The sequence below is a fragment of the Carettochelys insculpta genome, chromosome 16 (assembly GCF_033958435.1).
Source record: "Carettochelys insculpta isolate YL-2023 chromosome 16, ASM3395843v1, whole genome shotgun sequence".
NCBI lineage: Eukaryota > Metazoa > Chordata > Testudines > Carettochelyidae > Carettochelys > Carettochelys insculpta.
The window spans coordinates 4233453-4251472 of record NC_134152.1 but is presented as its reverse complement, the minus strand read 5'-3'; the positions used below and the strand labels follow the sequence as shown (position 1 = coordinate 4251472).

The window sequence follows — 18020 nt, the reverse complement described above, 5'->3', positions numbered from 1 at the left end:
CGTGTTCATGTCCCACAATAGCGATAGGTCACAGACACAACCCTGTCTTCTGACACCCAGCTGCTGGCACTGGGCAGTTGGGGAAGGATCACTGATTAATTGCCTCTTTTTTTCATGACGTCTCAAGCATCTGGCACAAGCCACTGTCTCACTAGGCCACCAAGCTAACTGGCCCATTGGTCTGATCGCCGTGTCTGTCCTTGCGTTCTGTGATGTGTTCGTGAGCCAGGGCCTCAAACTCGTGTGACGTAAAAACCATGAGAGAGAAATAATGATGGTAAATGATCCCAGAGGATTAGCCATGTTAGGCTGTAGCATCACAGATAACAAGCAGTCCAGGGTCACCTTGGAGCCTAACAAATTGCTTAGATCATGAGCTGTCTGTGCACCCACGAAAGCTCATGACCTAATCAATGTGTCAGTCTCCAAGGTGACCCAGGACTGCTTGTTAATCAGTGACAGGTTCTATTTATTGGCCAGTGTGGGGAGTGGGTTAGCACTGAGAACTCAATCCCATCTGCCAGCTTTTCTCCGCACACATGAAGGCTAGAACCTGCCTCTCCTAATGAAAGCCGGGCCTCTCCTATCATCACGTGACTCCCAGAGCTGAGGCTTTGAAAACACCAGATATTATGTGACCCAAGAGCTGGCATCTAGCCAATCAACAAGCCTTTATAAAATTGCCTCGCGTTCATTCTGCATTACTTGCACATAACCATGGGCCATAAAATCAGCTCCCCCAACCCTGTTGCCAGAATAACATTCCAGGAGTCCCTAGGACCAAAGATTTCCAGGCATACTAGCTGCAATGCATGAAGGGAAATTCCTAATGGCCTGGCTACCCAGTAGATGATGCTGATGGACCACTTGGTGCAGCACCTAGAGATGTAGCTTTGTGACAAGCCATGAGGATGTGCCACCAGCTGCAGGCTGACGCCAGGAGGCGGGTAATGTAGACCCTGAGGGCAGCCTTGGGAACTTGTCAGAAGGACATGGGAATGCGGTGGTGGTTGCTTTGCTGGTAGCTGAGACTCTTGGCTTAGCAGGGGCTGGAGCGAGGCAGGAAGCAGGCGACCCTCAGCGAGCGGTCAGTGTGACTTCCACCGGGAAATGGTCACTGACGGCGAGGGCCTGGATGCAAAGGAGAGAAGTCACAGAGCCTAAGTGGTGCAGTAGGCCTCAGGTGCAGCTTGTACGTGACCTAGCATGATTGGGCCTGTCGTTGCAGGGATCCTGGCAATCTCTGAAGCGCAGCAGGAGGCAGAAGGGGCTAATGGACCTGGCATCTGTCCAGAGCTGCTCCCTCCCCTGATTGCTGAAGTAACCCAACCTCCCTGTGCCTCAGTTTTCCTGTCTGCACAATGGGAATAACTCTGACTTGCCCTGTCACAGGGCGCTGCCAGCGTGAGTCAAGTAACATCCATGAACTGGTCTGAGCTCCTCCTACACAAGGTGAGTGATTATCAAATGCAAGGGGCCCAGTAGCTCTCTCCCTTTGGGAAGGCAAGCGCCGTAGGGGTCTGCACAGTTTTAGATTAGCTCCCACCCCTGAGCTTGCCTGAAGCGTGTTACCAACACTTCACGCACCTCTGACCAACCATACAAGGGGAAGGTTCTCGGCTCCCCTTCCTGTGCTCTAGCCACTAAGCCATGCTGCCTACACAGCGCCACCGAGCGCGTTTCCTCCTTCGTGCAGTCTGTGAATCACAGCTGCAGTTCTCCCAAGGATGACTGCCTTCCCAGGCCGCGGGTGGTGTCCCTGTGAGCGCTGCGGTAGGTGGCCCGGCTCACAAGGGAGCCAAGACCTCGCAGTGTAAGTCACCTGCTCGTGCCCCCAGTGCTGTGAAAGGAGCAACTGGAATTGGCTCTCACCCACCCCAGTTTGCAGCTGGGTCTCCAAGATCGATGGTTAGCAGGGTTCCCTCTAAGCTGAATGCTTGGGCAGGTGCCCAAGAAAGATTCCAATGCTGCCCACCTGATTTAGCAGTGTGCCCACAGCCAGCAGCATGTGTTTAATGGTGGTGCACCTCCCACATGCCTCAGTGTATATAACAAAATTTATTCCGCACATGGATGGGGGGGAAAAAAAAGGGGGGAACCCTGAGGGTTACACTAGTGGGAGAACAGGCTCAGGCCTGGGATTTTAACCCAGCAGGTGTGGGGAGCATACACACAACATCCATAAAACAGAGGCCACAAGCTGCCACCAATGGAGGTGGAGAGAGATGTACAGAGAGCGGATGAGCAGCTTATCCCTCCAACGGGCAATGCAGCATCCTGGGCTGGAGGAGACGCACCTATCCCATCAGCCCCCCCCTTTGGGCAGTCAGTGAGGCCAGCGTGTGAAAGGCTGTGCTGCAGATCCCGATGTCTTACCCTGGCCTGGTGCTCACTCTGCACAAGGTGCAGGAGACTCACGCCCAGAGGCTCTCCAGCCTTGTCTACCCACACAAGTGGAGCTCCTCCCCCCCACCCCCACCCCCGACTGTGGCTGGAGTTAGGGGGTGAAGGGTGTTTACCCTGGGATAGCTCTGCCCCTCTGGGGAAAGGAAAGGGACGATCTCTTTCGACTGGTATAACTGCATCTACAACTATACAGAATCACACACTCCCTCCCCTCGAACCCGCTTTCCCTGCAAGCTAAGCACTTGGGCAGCTGCCCAAGAGATTCGGGTGCTGCCCAGCCAATTAGCAGAGCTCTCACAACCACCCGCAGCTGGCAGCGTGTGGTTCTACGGGTGGTGCACATGTCTTGGTGCAAGTAACAAAATTTATTCTGCCCATGGTGAGAAAAAAATTACCGGGCGCCCTGCCCTGAACCCACACCGGCAGAGCAGGACAACCCCCGTGTGCAGAGCAGGCTGGAGCTTAGCTGAGCCAAACTAGCCTTCACCCCGGGAGCCTCCACAAAGCTGGGTGCTGTGGTTTCTGGCCTTCGCCCCAGTCCTAACCAGCTGCTGCCGTCCCCTGGCTCGCTAGCAGCCATCATCTGCACCCAGCTAGCTGCTGTGCCAGCACGCCGGCTGGTTGTCTGCTTTCCTTACGTCCTTAAGCTGCAGGTGGAAAGTCACCGAGAAGTTGTTCACCTTGGCGGAGTGGGTCCCCGTCAAACGCTGCAGCTCAGGGCCACTCACCACGATCCTGCGACAGGCCACGAGGGGCTGGGGTTAACACGGCGCTGCTCGGTGGCTGCTGGAGGGGCCCACCCCACAGGACCCCCATCCCCCCCCCAGCTCTCAGCCAACTCCAGGTGACAGCTGAATGTGGGGAAGTGAAACTGATGGGTATAAGGACCGCCCCCGTGCCAGGGCCAATTTCCAGCTCTGCCTGATTCCAGACTGCCGGTGGCCCTGACTGCCCGGCGGAGAGCGCTGGGTAGCGTGCCAGGAACGTGTGCCCTGCAGTATGGCCCAGGGTTAAAGAGCTTCCTGCTTGGACTACAGGCAGCAGCTCTGGAGCCTGTGTCGGGCTTACCCCAGCTGCGGGGTCACTGAGAAATCCCGGCGAAGGCCCTGCCCGCCTCCCCTGTCTCTTTCCTCCCGGCTGGGCTGGCTCTGGGGGCTGCCCCTGTCCCTGGACTCGACGCAGGCTGGTGCTCAGACTGTGCCTGCCGGCCAGCTGCCTACATTGCAGAGTGGCTGGCTGGGGACTGAAGCCCACTTCTGACTGGTGCATTAGGCAGGCGCAGGGTCCACCCACACCCAGCTGCCCCAGCACCGAATCAACCCCCGAGAGCTGGCAGGGAACCCCCAGAGCCGGTGGCTTCTCCGGCCGGCTGCCGGGCCGGGCCCAGAAGCGGCGCCTCACCAGTCGTAGGCGCAGTCGCTGTACAACACCGTGGTGTTGGCGCTGTCGGGGATGAGCCACCGGAAGGCGCCGCTGGTGCACAGGCGGATGGAGGGCCGGTCCTGCGGCCCCACGTAGGAGCAGTCGGCATTGAAGTCCCCCAGGAAGAAGATGCTCTGCCAAGGAAGGGCCGCGTCAGCTGAGTGGAGCAAATGGGGCCAGCCCCACTCCTGCCCCCCAGGCCAGGCTCCGATGCACACGTAGTACCCGGAGGCACTGAGACCGCTACGAGGCTGGGGGAGGTCTCTGCTCTGCAGCCTTGGCTGAGGGCCAGCTGGCCTTTCGCTCATGCGGTAGAGCACAGGGCAGGGTCAATCGCTGGCGCTGGTGACCCGGGTCTCTTGGTGTTACACACAGCAGTCTCCCCTCCCCGAGCCCTTCCCTCATCTGGGGTGTCCCAGGCACCTTCCCCATCCCCAAAGGCCCCACCTCAGCCACAGGCCAGAACAGCAGCTGTTAGCCAGCTAGATCGCAGAGGTCTCTGGCTACCAGTGTCTGTCCGAGCCAGTTGCTGAGGCAGAGGCAGGGCGGGGGGGTGTCCTAGCCAGTCGCTGAGGCAGGGGCAGGGCGGGTGGGTGTCCTAGCCAGTTGCTGAGGCAGGGGCAGGGCGGGGGGGTGTCCTAGCCAGTCGCTGAGGCAGGGGCAGGGCGGGGGGGTGTCCTAGCCAGTTGCTGAGGCAGAGGCAGGGCGGGGGGGTGTCCTAGCCAGTCGCTGAGGCAGGGGCAGGGCGGGGGGGTGTCCTAGCCAGTTGCTGAGGCAGGGGCAGGGCGGGGGGGTGTCCTAGCCAGTCGCTGAGGCAGGGGCAGGGCGGGGGGGTGTCCTAGCCAGTTGCTGAGGCAGGGGCAGGGCAGGGGGGTGTCCTAGCCAGTAGCTGAGGCAGGGGCATGGGGGGTGGGTGTCCTAGCCAGTTGCTGAGGCAGGGGCAGGGCGGGGGGGGTGTCCTAGCCAGTCGCTGAGGCAGGGGCATGGGGGGTGGGTGTCCTAGCCAGTTGCTGAGGCAGGGGCATGGGGGGTGGGTGTCCTAGCCAGTAGCTGAGGCAGGGGCAGGGCGGGGGGGTGTCCTAGCCAGTCGCTGAGGCAGGGGCAGGGCGGGGGGGTGCCTTAGCCAGTTGCTGAGGCAGGGGCAGGGCGGGGGGGGTGTCCTAGCCAGTCGCTGAGGCAGGGGCATGGGGGGTGGGTGTCCTAGCCAGTTGCTGAGGCGGGACATGGTGGGAGGGTGTCCTAGCCAGTCGCTGAGGCAGGGGCATGGGGGGTGGGTGTCCTAGCCAGTTGCTGAGGCAGGGGCATGGGGGGTGGGTGTCCTAGCCAGTCGCTGAGGCAGGGGCATGGGGGGTGGGTGTCCTAGCCAGTAGCTGAGGCAGGGGCAGGGCGGGGGGGTGTCCTAGCCAGTAGCTGAGGCAGGGGCAGGGCGGGGGGGTGTCCTAGCCAGTTGCTGAGGCGGGACATGGTGGGAGGGTGTCCTAGCCAGTAGCTGAGGCAGGGGCAGGGCGGGGGGGTGTCCTAGCCAGTAGCTGAGGCAGGGGCAGGGCGGGGGGGTGTCCTAGCCAGTTGCTGAGGCGGGACATGGTGGGAGGGTGTCCTAGCCAGTAGCTGAGGCAGGGGCAGGGCGGGGGGGTGTCCTAGCCAGTTGCTGAGGCAGGGGCAGGGCGGGGGGGTGTCCTAGCCAGTAGCTGAGGCAGGGGCAGGGCGGGGGGGTGTCCTAGCCAGTTGCTGAGGCAGGGGCATGGCAGGGGGGTGTCCTAGCCAGTTGCTGAGGCAGGGGCAGGGCGGGGGGGTGTCCTAGCCAGTAGCTGAGCCGGGACATGGTGGGCAGGAGAGTGCTGAGGTTCCCAGCCCTGCCCCAGAGAGAGCGGCCCTAAGGGAGGGAGTGCAGTGCAGGCAGGGGGGGCTCTGGGCTGCTACCCCCCCAGCCATCCCTCCTGTGACGGTGGGGGTGCTGCGTGCATCTCCCTGGCTCAGCGTGAGCAGGAGTTGTCTGGCCCCATCCTGCGCTCTGGAGCCATCCACATGCCGGCCAAGCTGGGCGGCAGAACCCCTGCACCGGGGGGAGCAGCTCTGGGACCCTCCCTCAGGTGCAGCCCCGGGCTGGGGTGGGAGGGAGACCGGGCTGAGCAAACAGTGACCAAGGGCAGGCTGGGGCTAGTGCTGTAGCTCTGGGGCCTACAGGCAGACAAGGGCTGACAGGGGCCGGCAGGGCCTCTGGGCCTTTCTGCTCCCCAGCTGCATTGGATACGCATGAAGGAGTCGCTCCCTCAGGGGCACACGCTGCAGTTCTCCAGAGCTCAGAGACACACGCAGGCCTGGCTGTTCCCCTGGAGCATGGCCTGCACTGCCCCAGGCAGACAGAGGGGCCCTGTGCAGGAAGCACCCGAAATAAACTAGCCGGGACCTTGTGCGGCCGAGGCCCGTCCTGGGAGCAGCTGCCTTGGACGGGGCAGGGAGCGCAGGGGAGTTCATCCCCGCGGTGCCAGGTTTGCACCCGGCCGCGGCCGCTTACATCAGTGCCCCACTTGTCGATGACGTCCAGGTAGACGTCGTAGAGGGCGTCGATCTCCGGCACGGCCTCGCTGGGGGGCGTGTGCAGCGGCACCAGCACGAACTCCCGCACCTCTGCCGAGAAGGCACGAAGGGCTGTTTCCTGTGTATGCGCACACACAGACGCTGGGGACTCTTCTGCCCTGGCCTGCACAAGGCCACGCTCTGCGCCTGGACGCTCTCCCCGAATCAAGCTGGACGCAGACTCAACCTCGGGTCTCCCATTGCTGTCTCTCTCCCACTCGATTGTCCCTGGGCAGGTCCCTCCGCACTAAGAAGCCCGGCTTGCTGGGCCTGCCTCTCTGGGTCCCTCTGCACCAGCGTGCTGCCCTCCCGCATCAGGGCCACCCACAGACGTGCTGCTGGTTGGCTTTGCGCAGAAGCAGCAGCTGCAAAGCAGCGGGTTAGTCACCAGAGAAGCCTCCGAGCTGGGCTGCTGCTGGCCGTGCCTGTCGCTGCTGGACGCCTGCTGCTTCTCTCTGGCTGCCCTGAGGCCTTCAGCCCCAGCAGAAGAGCTGCTGTGGGGGCTATAAGTCAGCCCACAGCCACCGTGCCCCCTCCTTGGCCCTGGGACCAGATCACGCCCCACAGGGCATGGAGGAGAGCTGGGCGTACGCACAGCCTGGTGGCTCCCAAGCTGAGCTCTGGGTCCCAGCTACCTCCTTAGGGAGCTCAACTGCTCCCCTGCTGCTGCCCCCCACAGCTCAATGCCACCCCCAAACCTGCCAGACATTGGGGTTCAAGTTCAGTGTCCAAGATCAGCCTATGCTGGGATGTGTCCCATAAAACCCAGTATCGGACACGCGCTCCCCAAGCCAGCACCCGGACCCACACCCACCAGAGACTGCAGGGCTGGGACCCTGGTCCCCCAGGCACCTCGGCACCAGGGAGCTCCACCCTGCTGGCCTCGTAAGTGGTGTCGGAAGGAGCTGAATGGCGCCAGACAACCCCAGCCCTGGCCTCCAACTGGCAGAGCACTGGCTTGGTGTCTGCATCAAGCCAGTCCAGGAAGAAGATCTCCCCACTCCAGCCTGCTTTCCCAGCCACACCTGCTCCTTGCTAATGAGCTCCTGGTAACCTGGCTCTGCCGGATGCTGCCCTGCTGGTATCAGACTGGGCCTGATGCCTGGCATCTGCTCTGCCCACGAGGCTAGCTGGCAGCTTACCAGGGCCTAGATCCAGCCCGAGCCTGGACTCAGCCCACTCCTTGGAGTAGTTCTGAAGCTCCATTCCCAGAGGTGTGGCTGAAGTCTCCACAGCCGTGTGGCGGGAGGGGTCAGCGTGCAGGGGAGCAGAGGTTTCTCTTGTGAGAGGCAGGATGGCCTGGGCAGCTGGCGTGCCCAGTGCCAACGGGCAGAGAGACCCCGGCCCTGCTTACCCGTGGAAGGGGAGGAGAACTTCACGATGAAGGGCTCCCGGCTGAAGGTGTCGTTCCCACAGGGCTCGCAGCCGTCATCATAGTAGTAGCTGTCCACCACTGACACCGCGTCGGTCCTGCCGGGAGGAGAGATGGAACGGCCACACATCGTCAGGGGCTCCTCGCCGGGGAGGGACCTGGTGCCCCCAGGCCCTGCCCGCAGACAGCGGGGGTGGCTGGGCAAGAGGAGGGAGAGGGTGGGAGGTGCCCTGGACCTCCCCGGAGGAGGCTTAGTAGATGTTCCCCAATTTGCAGCTTTGAGCCCCCATGGACCTGGCAGAGTGGGGGCCCAGCAGGCCTGGTCCTAGGCCACATTGCACCTCCCCAGTGTGTGCTGGCCTAGCTCTGGCAGGGCAAGGCTCCGGACCCCGGCCCTGGCCAGCACCCCCACTGCTGGCATAGTCAGCAGCTCCGGTTGGTGGCTGGGTCCTTACCTGTAGATGAAGAGGTACTGCTCCTTGTAGGAGCCCCGGCCCAGGGGCTTGCTGACCTCAAAGCCATACGGATGCAGAGACACCCTAGAACGGGGGGAGAGAAGCTGGCAGTGAGGCCCAACCGGAGCAGCGAGGGTCATTCACTCATAAAGCACATCTCCCTGATCCGGCACCACCTTCCCCACTCCTGTTCCACCCCAGCTGATCTCCAAGCCCTGCAAGGACCTGCCTTGTGGCTCAGAGGCCTGGCTCCATGCAGGCCCCTCACCAGTCTGTGTCAGGAGTACAAGTTGCTCCCTAGGATGGAGAACCGCAGAAAAGTATCTAGGGGTCCTAGCAGACCACAAGCTAAATGTGTGTCAACAATGGGACACTGTTGCCAAAAAAGCAAACATCGTTCGGGGCTGTATTAACAGGAGCGTTGTGAGCAAGACACGAGAGGTCGTTCTTCCTCTCGACTCTGTGCTGGTGAAGCTTCAGTTGGAGGACTGTGTCCAGTTCTGGGCACCCCATTTCCAGAAAGATGTGGAGGAGTTAGACAAGGTCCAGAGAAGAGCGACAAGAAAGATGAGAGGTCTGGAAAATATGACCGACGCGAGACGATGGAAAGAACTGCGTTTGTCTGGCTTGCAGAAGAGAAGGCCGAGAGAGGACGTGGGAGCAGCTTTCGACTACCTAAAAGGGTGTTACAAGGAGGAGGGAGAAAAATTGTCCTCCTTGGCCTCTGAGGATGGAACAATCAGCAAGGGGATAAACTGCAGCCGGGGAGGTTTAGGTTGGACATTAGGAAAACGTTCCTGTCCGGGTGGTTAAACACTGGGATAAATGGCCTGAGGCGGTTGTAGACGCTCCACCATGAAGGTGTTATGGAAGAGGTTGGATAAACATCTGTCCTGGATGACCTAGACGGTGCTTGCCTGCTACAGCACTTCAAAGGCGCCTGGAGCTCCAGGCCAACGTAGCAGCGGTGGCTGGCACTCTGGGTGCCTTTGAAATGTCGGGTCCTCGGCCAGCTGCCCCCTTGGTCCCATTCCCTCCACGCCCATCAGCAGGCCTGGCAAGGCTATAAATAAGGAGTGCTGCAGGGTGACGGTGGACGGGTGGCTCAGCCTACGGCCCACTCCCCGCCTGGCGCCATGCAACTCGGTGTAGTCCCGCTGCCGCGAAGAGGCCTGAGTGAGGGGAGTGGAGTCCTCTCAGCTCTCGGGAGGTGCTGAGCGCCCCCGAGCACATGAGAGAGGCTGGTCCCAGCTCCCAGGATGCACAGCAGCGATACCACCAGCCTCGCCCGAACCCCACCCGCTGGCCTCACTTCATCTCAGGCCAGAGGCTGGAGAGTTGCTGGTGCCCTCTGCACTTCCCTAGTCCCTTCTGGCCCCATGCTGCCCCTTCGACAGGCTTCTCCTGAGGGGTCACCGGTGACCCCATCCCTCGGCACCAACTCACCCCCACCCGCTTTCCGCCTGTGACTAGGGGAGCGCCCAGCTGACCTCGCACCCCGTTCACCCTGGCTGGCCTCCCCGGGTTAGAAGGGAGGGATGTCTGATTACACCTGGGTACGAGAGAGATCAGAAGGGGTGTTTACCGTCGCTCAGCGCTAGCCGGGCAGAGGAGCACCAGGCCTCACCGGCGGCAAACTTGCCAGCAAAAGCCCAGTGTCTTTTTGTAAGTAACTGCTGGAATGTGAGCGGGGGAGGCCTGGTGTGATCAGCACCCCTTGTTTCCACTGGGCTCAGCTCGTCACCACCTCACACACGCAGTGTCCTGTGCGTCACGCCTGACCCCTCCCCCTCCGCTGGTGAGGTAACTTTTCACACTGGGCTGCTGGCTGCTCTGGGCAGCCCTGCATGTTACCAAAGAGAGGCAGCTGCCGAAAAGCTCCCCTGAGTGCCTTTGCCAGCTGGAAGCCTGGCTAACCCAGCAGCCAGCGATGTAAACTAGAGCAGCCACAAAGCTGCTCTAACTCTGGGGAAAAGCTGCCACCCAGGAACCTGCTCAGTCCCCGCCTCTACCCACGCTTTGCTCCGTGTCTGCACCTGGCAGATGACCCCAGAGAATTGTGCAGGCCTGTTTGTGCTGCCTCCTGCATCCCAGATTATCGCCATGAAATGTGTCCCTCTGGGGCCACTGTACACCTGTGTCACACTACAGCCGTGTGACTGGTGGTGCACCGGGCCAGGCCCCTTCTCGCACGTGTGCTTTTTGGTGGTGAAAATCCCCAGCATCCCATAAGCGTGTCAGTGAAGGGGTGCCTGTCACACTGGGGCTGCTAAGGGGCTACTGGAGGCCTAGGGAGGCTGTACAAAAGGCAGCCAATAGGAGAGGGGCTGTGAGAAGTGGCCAATCAGGGCCCAGTCGGCGTATATAAAAAGCATGCTGAGGATGGTGCGGTCCTGCCACAGGGAGGGGGGATGCCGGTAGAGAAGGAGTGACAGGATGCAGACCGTGGGTGGTGGCGTCTGCCTCATGCTAATCCCCAGAGTGACCAGGAGGAGACACCAGAGCAGCGGTGAGTGACGTACCCCGTGAGAGGCTCACCGAGTCCCTTATGCCACAACCCCCTTCAGTGCCCCAGGGCTGCCAGGGTGCTGCTCCCGACAGAGCCTTGTCTGTCTTCTCCAAGGAGCTCCAGGCCACGCCAATGCGTTGGGCTCCTCCCCGTCCCGCCTAGGTCTGGAAAGCACCTGTTGAGCTGGTCCATCAGTTTCCTGACGGCACTCAGATCGGCGTCGCGGACCTCCTGCACCACAATGATGTCATACGTCCGCACAATCTAGGGGGGAGACACGGCGCAGAGCTGGGAGGCTGAGCCTGGTGCAAGTTGTGTGCGCCGCCCCTAACACTCCTCCCCTTTCTCTCCAGCTGCTCTCAGGGGCTCTCCAGCTCTGGGACAATCACCAGGAATGCCCAGCAAAATTGTAGGCTGCGGCCAGCCACCAGGAGCATGGTGTCCCCACAGCTGACTGTCCCTTCACCAGCTCCACCGGGCATTTATCTCTGTTCTGCTGTGGTGCACGAGCTGGGAGCAAGGAGCTGAGCCCTGAGGTGGCTTCAATGGGGAAACAGAGGAGAACAGGCTGGAAACAGCAGCTTCCAGCCTGCAGCTGTGCCAGGAGGGACCAACAGGATCTCAACAGAGTAGAGACCAAGACAGTGGTGGTCGCACAGCGCCTGTCATGGGGAAGCCTGGCCAGGTTCCCGGGGTTACCCCATCTGTCTCTTGACATGCGGTGGGCTCTGAGGCTAGGACGAGATGGATAGATGACCTGTGCCCCTATCTTGAGGTCTATCGCTGGGACCCTGGATTCACTTCGTAGTGTTCTAGGGGATGGTGACCACCAGGATCGGGACTGGATCACTCAATGATAACCTCGTTCTGTTCGTTCCCTCTGATGCATCAGGCTCTGGCTGCTGTCGGAAGACAGGATCCTGGGCTTGGTGGCCCTTCGGTCTGATCCAGTCTGCCTGCTCTTGGATTCTGATAGATCATCTATGCCAGGGATGGATAACCACGCACAGCGGGTGGGCCGCACGAGTGGCCCACAGCAGCCCACTGGGGTTCCTCCTGCGGCCCCAGAGCTCCTCTGTCTGCCCCGGCTCCCCACGTGCCTCTTGCACGCTGGGGCACCTGAGCCCCACTTACCTGCTCCCCCTCCCTCCCAGCACTTTTGGTCCTCCCGTCCCCCACCAGCTGGAATGCAGCCAAACAGCTGATTCGAAGAATCCCAGACCTGGGGGCAGGGAGGAGCAGGGACAGATCGGGAATCAGGCAAAGTGGAGGGATGGGAGGTGTAGGACATGTGGACCTCTGGTGCCCCAGTGTGTGAGAGGGGATCAGCCGGGGGGTCCATGGGCTGTAGGTTGCCCACCACTGGTCTATGCCCACACATATCCAACCATCGAGCTACCTTGGTCTCTCTTCTCAGCGCACTAGGGGGTGGTGTGTCTGGAAGGTTTCTCTCCGCAGGGACGCTTGGGCAGGCTCAGACAGCCTGTCTCTCCTCGCAAGCGTGAGGGCTAGAGCACGATCAGCACCCCGGAGGAATCCCACTATCCGGCTCTTAGCCGAGGACTGAGCAAAGAAAGAAGCGGTCTCCTGGCCCTGCATCGCACCCTGTGGGCCAGATTTCTAAGTAGCCTTCAGCCCAAGGGATGGCACCCTCCAGGCCCACAGAACACATGCTCCCGAGAGCCCTGGGCTGTCTGATAGGGTCCTAAACACCCCTGCTCCTGAGAGCTGCCGGACGCGGAGCCCCCGGCACTCACGTTCACAATGATGCCCGCGACGGTCTCGTTGGACATATCAGCTGTGTCTACACGTGCACGCTACTTCGAAGTAGCGGCACCAACTTCGACGTTAGGCTGCGAGACGTCAAAGTCGCTAACCTCATGAGGGGATCGGAATAGCGCCCTACTTCGACGTTCAACGTCGAAGTAGGGACCGTGTAGACGATCCGCGTCCCGCAACGTCGAAATTGCTGGGTCCTCCATGGCGGCCATCAGCTGGGGGGTTGAGAGATGCTCTCTCTCCAGCCCCTGCGGGGCTCTATGGTCACCGTGGGCAGCAGCCCTTAGCCCAGGGCTTCTGGCTGCTTCTGCGGCAGCTGGGGATCTATGCTGCAGGCACAGGGTCTGCAACCAGTTGTCAGCTCTGTGTATCTTGTGTTGTTTAGTGCAACTGTGTGTGGGAGGGGCCCTTTAAGGGAGCGGCTTGCTGTTGAGTCCGCCCTGTGACCCTGTCTGCAGCTGTGCCTGGCATCCCTATTTCGATGTGTGCTACTTTGGCATGTAGACGTACCCTCACAGCGCCTATTTTGATGTGGTGCTGCGCAACGTCGAAGTTGAACATCGACGTTGCCAGCCCTGGAGGACGTGTAGACGTCATTCATCGAAATAGCCTATTTCGATGTTGCTACATCGAAATAAGCTATTTCGATGTTGGCTTCACGTGTAGACGTAGCCCTTGCTGTCTCCGAAAGTCCTGATGTTGAAGGCGCCGATTCCCAGGGCGGTGGCGGCGTGCAGCAGGTAGGCCAGGGACAGCAAGGCCAGCGCCGGCCACCATCCTGCAGGGAGGAAAGGAAGCAGCACCAAGGGATCAGCTGAGAGGTTAGTTACCTTTGCACTTGAATGGAAGAGAAGGGGCCTGGCCCGGCCCCAGTCACCAGCCAGCTAGGAGCATTCAGCACCAGCCAGGAGCAGGGACCAGGGGAGAGGCAGCTCAGACAGCTATTAGGGGCAGGGCGTGGTCCCACTGGACTCCATGCACTGCTCTGTTGGCTGGCCCTGGACACATGTGAGCTGTGCAGCTAACACAGAACCCAGCACCCAGTGGTTCTCCGCTCCCATCTGCCTTCCTTTGCTGCTCGCTGGCTCTGTCCACGCGCCAGACAGAGGCAATCTGGCTAGCCAGCCCTGAGCCAAGGGTTGAGGCTGCAGCTTTTGCCCTGGGACCGAGTGCCCCTCTGCACTTCCTGTAGGCATCTTGGCCCACAATGGGCTGCCCCGGGGTCCAAAGAATAAGATCCGGATCCCTCCGGCAGGTTCTCGCGCTGATGTCAACCCGGAGTCACTCCCCTGAGCCTGTGAGATGAGGGGACGTGCAGATGCCTGCCTGAGATTTGGGCCTGAGCCCAGGGGGCCGACCAAAGAGTTTTGCAAAGGGCACCGTGGAACTGAGCGTGTGGGAAGATTTGAGCGATTGGGTTGCGGCGGTGGCGGCTGGCTGGCGGCGCTGGTAACGCAAGGAAAACTTCCACCCAAAGGCTTGTCGCCCCAGCCCGGGAGGTGTCAGCCCCGTGAAACACCCGCGCGAAGGCGGCCATGGGGGTCGAAGAGGCGTTTTCCAGGGGAAAAAGTTACCTGAAAAATGTGTGATGGGCTCCAGCTGTTCAGCCCCAGCATGTTCAGAGTGAGGGGCTGCTGCCCTGGGGCTCCCCCACAGGTTCTGCTGCCGTCCTAGGCCTTGCAGAGATCACAGCCCTGCCTCCTTCCCATCTGGGGACCCTTCCCTCCCATCTAGTGTTGTCCTGGCCCTGAGCTGCTCTCTGTGCAGTTCCCTGGAGTTCTGCCATCCTGGACACTCTGCTCCTTGCATCATCCTAGCCACGGCAGCACAGTTCCTCCCAGCTTTTGCCATTTCCCCTCTCGCTTCAACCCATCCTGTCCTAGAATGACCTTCTGCCCAGTCCTTTCTGCCAGCTGCCTGCCATTCTTCTGGATTCACCAGGCCGGAGCGCATCACCCTCCCCCTCCACACACCACCTCTTAACCCTGCTGCCCAATTACGTTGGCAACAGCTGCATCCTTGTCCCCGACCCCTGCTGAGATCTCTGGCAGATCAAAGATCTTCCATCTCAGGGGTGGAAGGACAGCTGGAGCTTCCCTCTGACTCCTAGTTCAAGGATCACACGACAGCAGTGCTAGCCTGGCCCGAAGGGACACAAGGGGTGAGCTGCTTCCAGAGCTGCTTGGGGCACCTTCTAATCCAGCCCCCGAGGGTGCTCCCACTGGGGCACCCCTACCACAGGCCAGCTGGCACCCCGCAGTCTTGCCCAAACAGTTGGCACAGATCCATATAGAGCACTGTGCCGTCTGCTGCTCTGAAGAACAGACAAGCGCCTACACCACCCCATGGCTTCCTTCCCAACTTGCCAAGAAACTGCCCTTCTCTACACTTCCGGACCCAGAGAGTTTATACGTTAACACGCCCTGGGAACCTGCTCCAAGCTTCTTGCTACTCTGTGTTCGTTCACCCTAGGGCATCCCCAGCTTCACGGTGACTTGTCTGAGTTCTCCAGCTTTTCTGTGCCTCGGTCAGGAAGTCCTAATGAAGCTACCAGGACCTCATTCTGACTCTTATTTCCCTCTCTGGAAAACTATCCAGCCCCTGGAGGGTTGATGGGCTCCCCCTTGTGGGACGGGGCCAGATGCCCGCAGAAAACTCCAGTGTCCTGGAAATCTAAGCTTTCCACCTGCCCTCTGCGCTGCACCCTGTCCAGCTGCAGCAGTCGGGATGTGACCTTACCTGGCACAGGTGACAATCCTGAAAGCAGCCCCTGGGGTGCCTCTTCCTCGGAGTTTGCCCGCACTGACATTTGCCCTTGGAACTCCCTGGATTCATCTGCCCAAAGTCGCTGGGCCCGAGATAAAGGCTCAATTGTTTGGGAGAAGGACGGGCAGTGCAGGTGTGTAGAATGCAAGCAGCTGCTGCAGAATCCTTCCCCGGGGGCTGCTCTTACCTCTAGGCAGGTCTCGGGTCAGCTGTGCCCCTGGGTTAACACAGGACCAGTCTACGCAGGTAAAATGCCTGTTTAAATCGATGGATCCCTTTCTGAGGCACCTGCTCCAGTAAACCCAGTAATGCCCCTGGCACCTTATGCCAGCGCTGTGACGTCTGCCTGCACGGGTGTCAGAGGAATCTTTCCAATGTTCCTATTAAAATACCTCCCTGTTGCCTCAAACGTTCATCACTTTCAACCCCTCTGGAAGAGGGTTCCTTTCCCAGGCACCCTTCTGTCCAGCGTGCACCTCAAGTGCTCTGAGGACAGTTGTGTGGTACCTTCAGGAGGAGATCATTGGCTCACCCTTTGATGGGTGACCTGGAACTCTAGACAGTACCCCTGACTCTCACACGTGAAGGGTGACATCTTGCCTGAGCGGGAACTTTACAATCCAGAGGACTGTAACTGTACTGCCCCAACTTCCCCTGACGGAAGTCAGGATCTGGCCTGCAAGGCAGTGCTGTAATCCAGAGAACGTACGGCTGGTTTACTCCAGCTGAAGATCTGGCCTTAGATACCGATCGGTGGAGAAAAATCTAATCTCCAGAAAATGAGTCGGAATGGCCAAAGCCTACATCGGTAGGAAGGAAGCAAAAGTGCAGCTTACCTCTGATGGTAACAGAGAGGAAGCCGTGCCAGTCTATACACTATCAAAACAAAGAAAAGTCTGGTCTGGCCATGGTCTGAAGAAGTGGGTCTGTCCCACGAAAGTTCACCTAATAAACTATTTTGCTAGTCTTTAAAGTGCTACTTGACTGCTTACCTCTGATGTTGCTCCACGTGCTCCACAAAGACCAGAAGCTCCCTGGCCCCTATTTATCAACGTTCGTCAGGGCCTGACTTCGCCAAAGGGAGATTCCGCTGTTTGCTGAAGGCCTGGTGAAGGCTTCATATGGTCCTTTTCAGGAAAGCAAAGGTTTGCGCAGTGGAAAAAATAGCTCTTCCTGTGGGAGCTGGAAATGCCGTCTCCAGCTGTGGGGTCCAGCGTAACACTAAGAAAAAGATGCTAATCGATAATGGAACAAGAATTGAGCTTGTAAAGAAAGAAAGGAAATAACGAAGTCTGACAAACGCAGGAAAGGACAATCGCGTATCAGGCAAACAGCCCGCGCAGGTCAAGGGGCTTCTAGGGGCACTATGGAGCTGGCTGGGGGAAATCAGGTGTTTTCTGTGGAGCAATTTCCCAGGAGGCAAAATTGTTTGAGAGTCTATGTTGAGTGGAATTTTCTGTGCAAATGGTCATTTTTGTTCAGCAAGCCCTTTTTAGCAAAAAAACCCCCTTTTCTCTAAGACAATTTTTACAAGTTCCTGTAGGAACGACTCCTCTGGACCTCGTGTCCAGGCCTGTACAGCTGCCCGGTAGTGGGCACTGCCAGGCTGCCATACAGCTTGCCGGTACAGCTCTCTTACACTGCGTTTCCCATGGTCCTTTGTGGATACTGACCATAGCAAGGGCCATGTTGGCATAAAGTCTGGGTACTGTATGTGAAGCAGCAAAGGTTTATTACAACCAGCTGGCGGAGTGATTCTGAACTTGGTTGTGTTTCAGAATGCACTGGGAGGCATCAAGTTATGAGTGGTTATATAGAGAGCTGATAGGCAGAGGAAAGAATGGGAGCAGGCAGTGAAGAGAAGAGCATAATCAATGAACAAGCAGTGAGCAATCCAGATGAATTAACAAACAATCTGGGAGTTACAAAGAGTTTCCGTGCGCAGCTTACAGAACATTTTATCTACAAACAAGTCCTTTGAAGAGTGCGGTCCCAACATGGGGGTATAAAGTGATAGCTCGTCTGTAATACACCGATGTGTGGAGCAGTGATGTCTTCTCTGGCCTCCTGATGTAATCGCCACAGGGACGTGATCGTTCGCGGTATCTCTACAGAATCAAAGCAAGTGGGCAATGCAGGATCAAAGCAGAAGGTAGTGAAAGAATCGTGTCAGTTGCCCTTTAACTATAGTCCCATTACCCTCCCCACAGGGCCCCTTCCTGGGATGTGGCTGCCGAGGGACTTGTACATCAACTGGGATGCCCTCCCCAGATGGCTGGGGTTGTGGGGAGCTGACCAGATTCCATTTTGGAACCGTGGTTCTTAGCAAATATCATGGCCTACTTCAAATTTTTATCCTCTAGGCCACCTCAAGTCTTGGACAGACAGCAGCATCATGTCTCCTGATTGGCTGCCTGCCCTATCTACATGCAGTGTGGTGGTCCTGGAGCTCCCATCGCTCTCCCTGTACCTGAATTCCTGGCTTTGTCCTCAGTTCGGTTTGGACCTTGCCCCGTGACTCCGACTCTGACCCTTGGTACTGACCCAGCCTGACTGGGACTGGCCCTGCTGTGCTCAGCCTCAGGTTTGACCCTGGCTGCCCTTGTTGGGCTCCTGATGGCCCTGGACCCACCTCAGGAAGTTGTCTCTATCCCAGCTGCAATGCTAAGTCAGTCGCTATCGGTCGTGGTGACTTCCGCAGAGGAGCAGGAGGTCGGTATGTGCCACTTGAGTC

General features: G+C 59.3%; 1 protein-coding gene across 1 annotated transcript; it reads right to left on the bottom strand.

Moving 5' to 3' along the window:
* Positions 1-1077: 1077 nt before the first annotated feature.
* LOC142021850 (deoxyribonuclease-1-like) lies at positions 1078-15329 on the bottom strand. Its single transcript, XM_075011100.1, has 10 exons — positions 15260-15329; positions 13200-13298; positions 12499-12539; positions 10917-11005; positions 8233-8316; positions 7760-7875; positions 6344-6456; positions 3808-3962; positions 3045-3141; positions 1078-1131 (listed from the first exon to the last, which is right to left on the bottom strand). The coding sequence occupies exons 1-10, from the start codon at positions 15327-15329 to the stop codon at positions 1078-1080; spliced, it is 918 nt and encodes a 305-aa protein (XP_074867201.1).
* Between the last annotated feature and the right edge of the window lie 2691 nt (positions 15330-18020).

Coding starts and splice junctions, on each gene's coding strand:
- LOC142021850 (XM_075011100.1), bottom strand. CDS start 15,329: ATGTCAGTGCGGGCAAACTCCGAGGAAGAGGCACCCCAGGGGCTGCTT. Junction 8,317..10,916: donor CTGATGGACCAGCTCAACAG/GTGCTTTCCAGA, acceptor CCCCCGTTCTAG/GGTGTCTCTGCATCCGTATG. Junction 1,132..3,044: donor TCCACCTGCAGCTTAAGGAC/GTAAGGAAAGCA, acceptor CTTTGCATCCAG/GCCCTCGCCGTCAGTGACCA.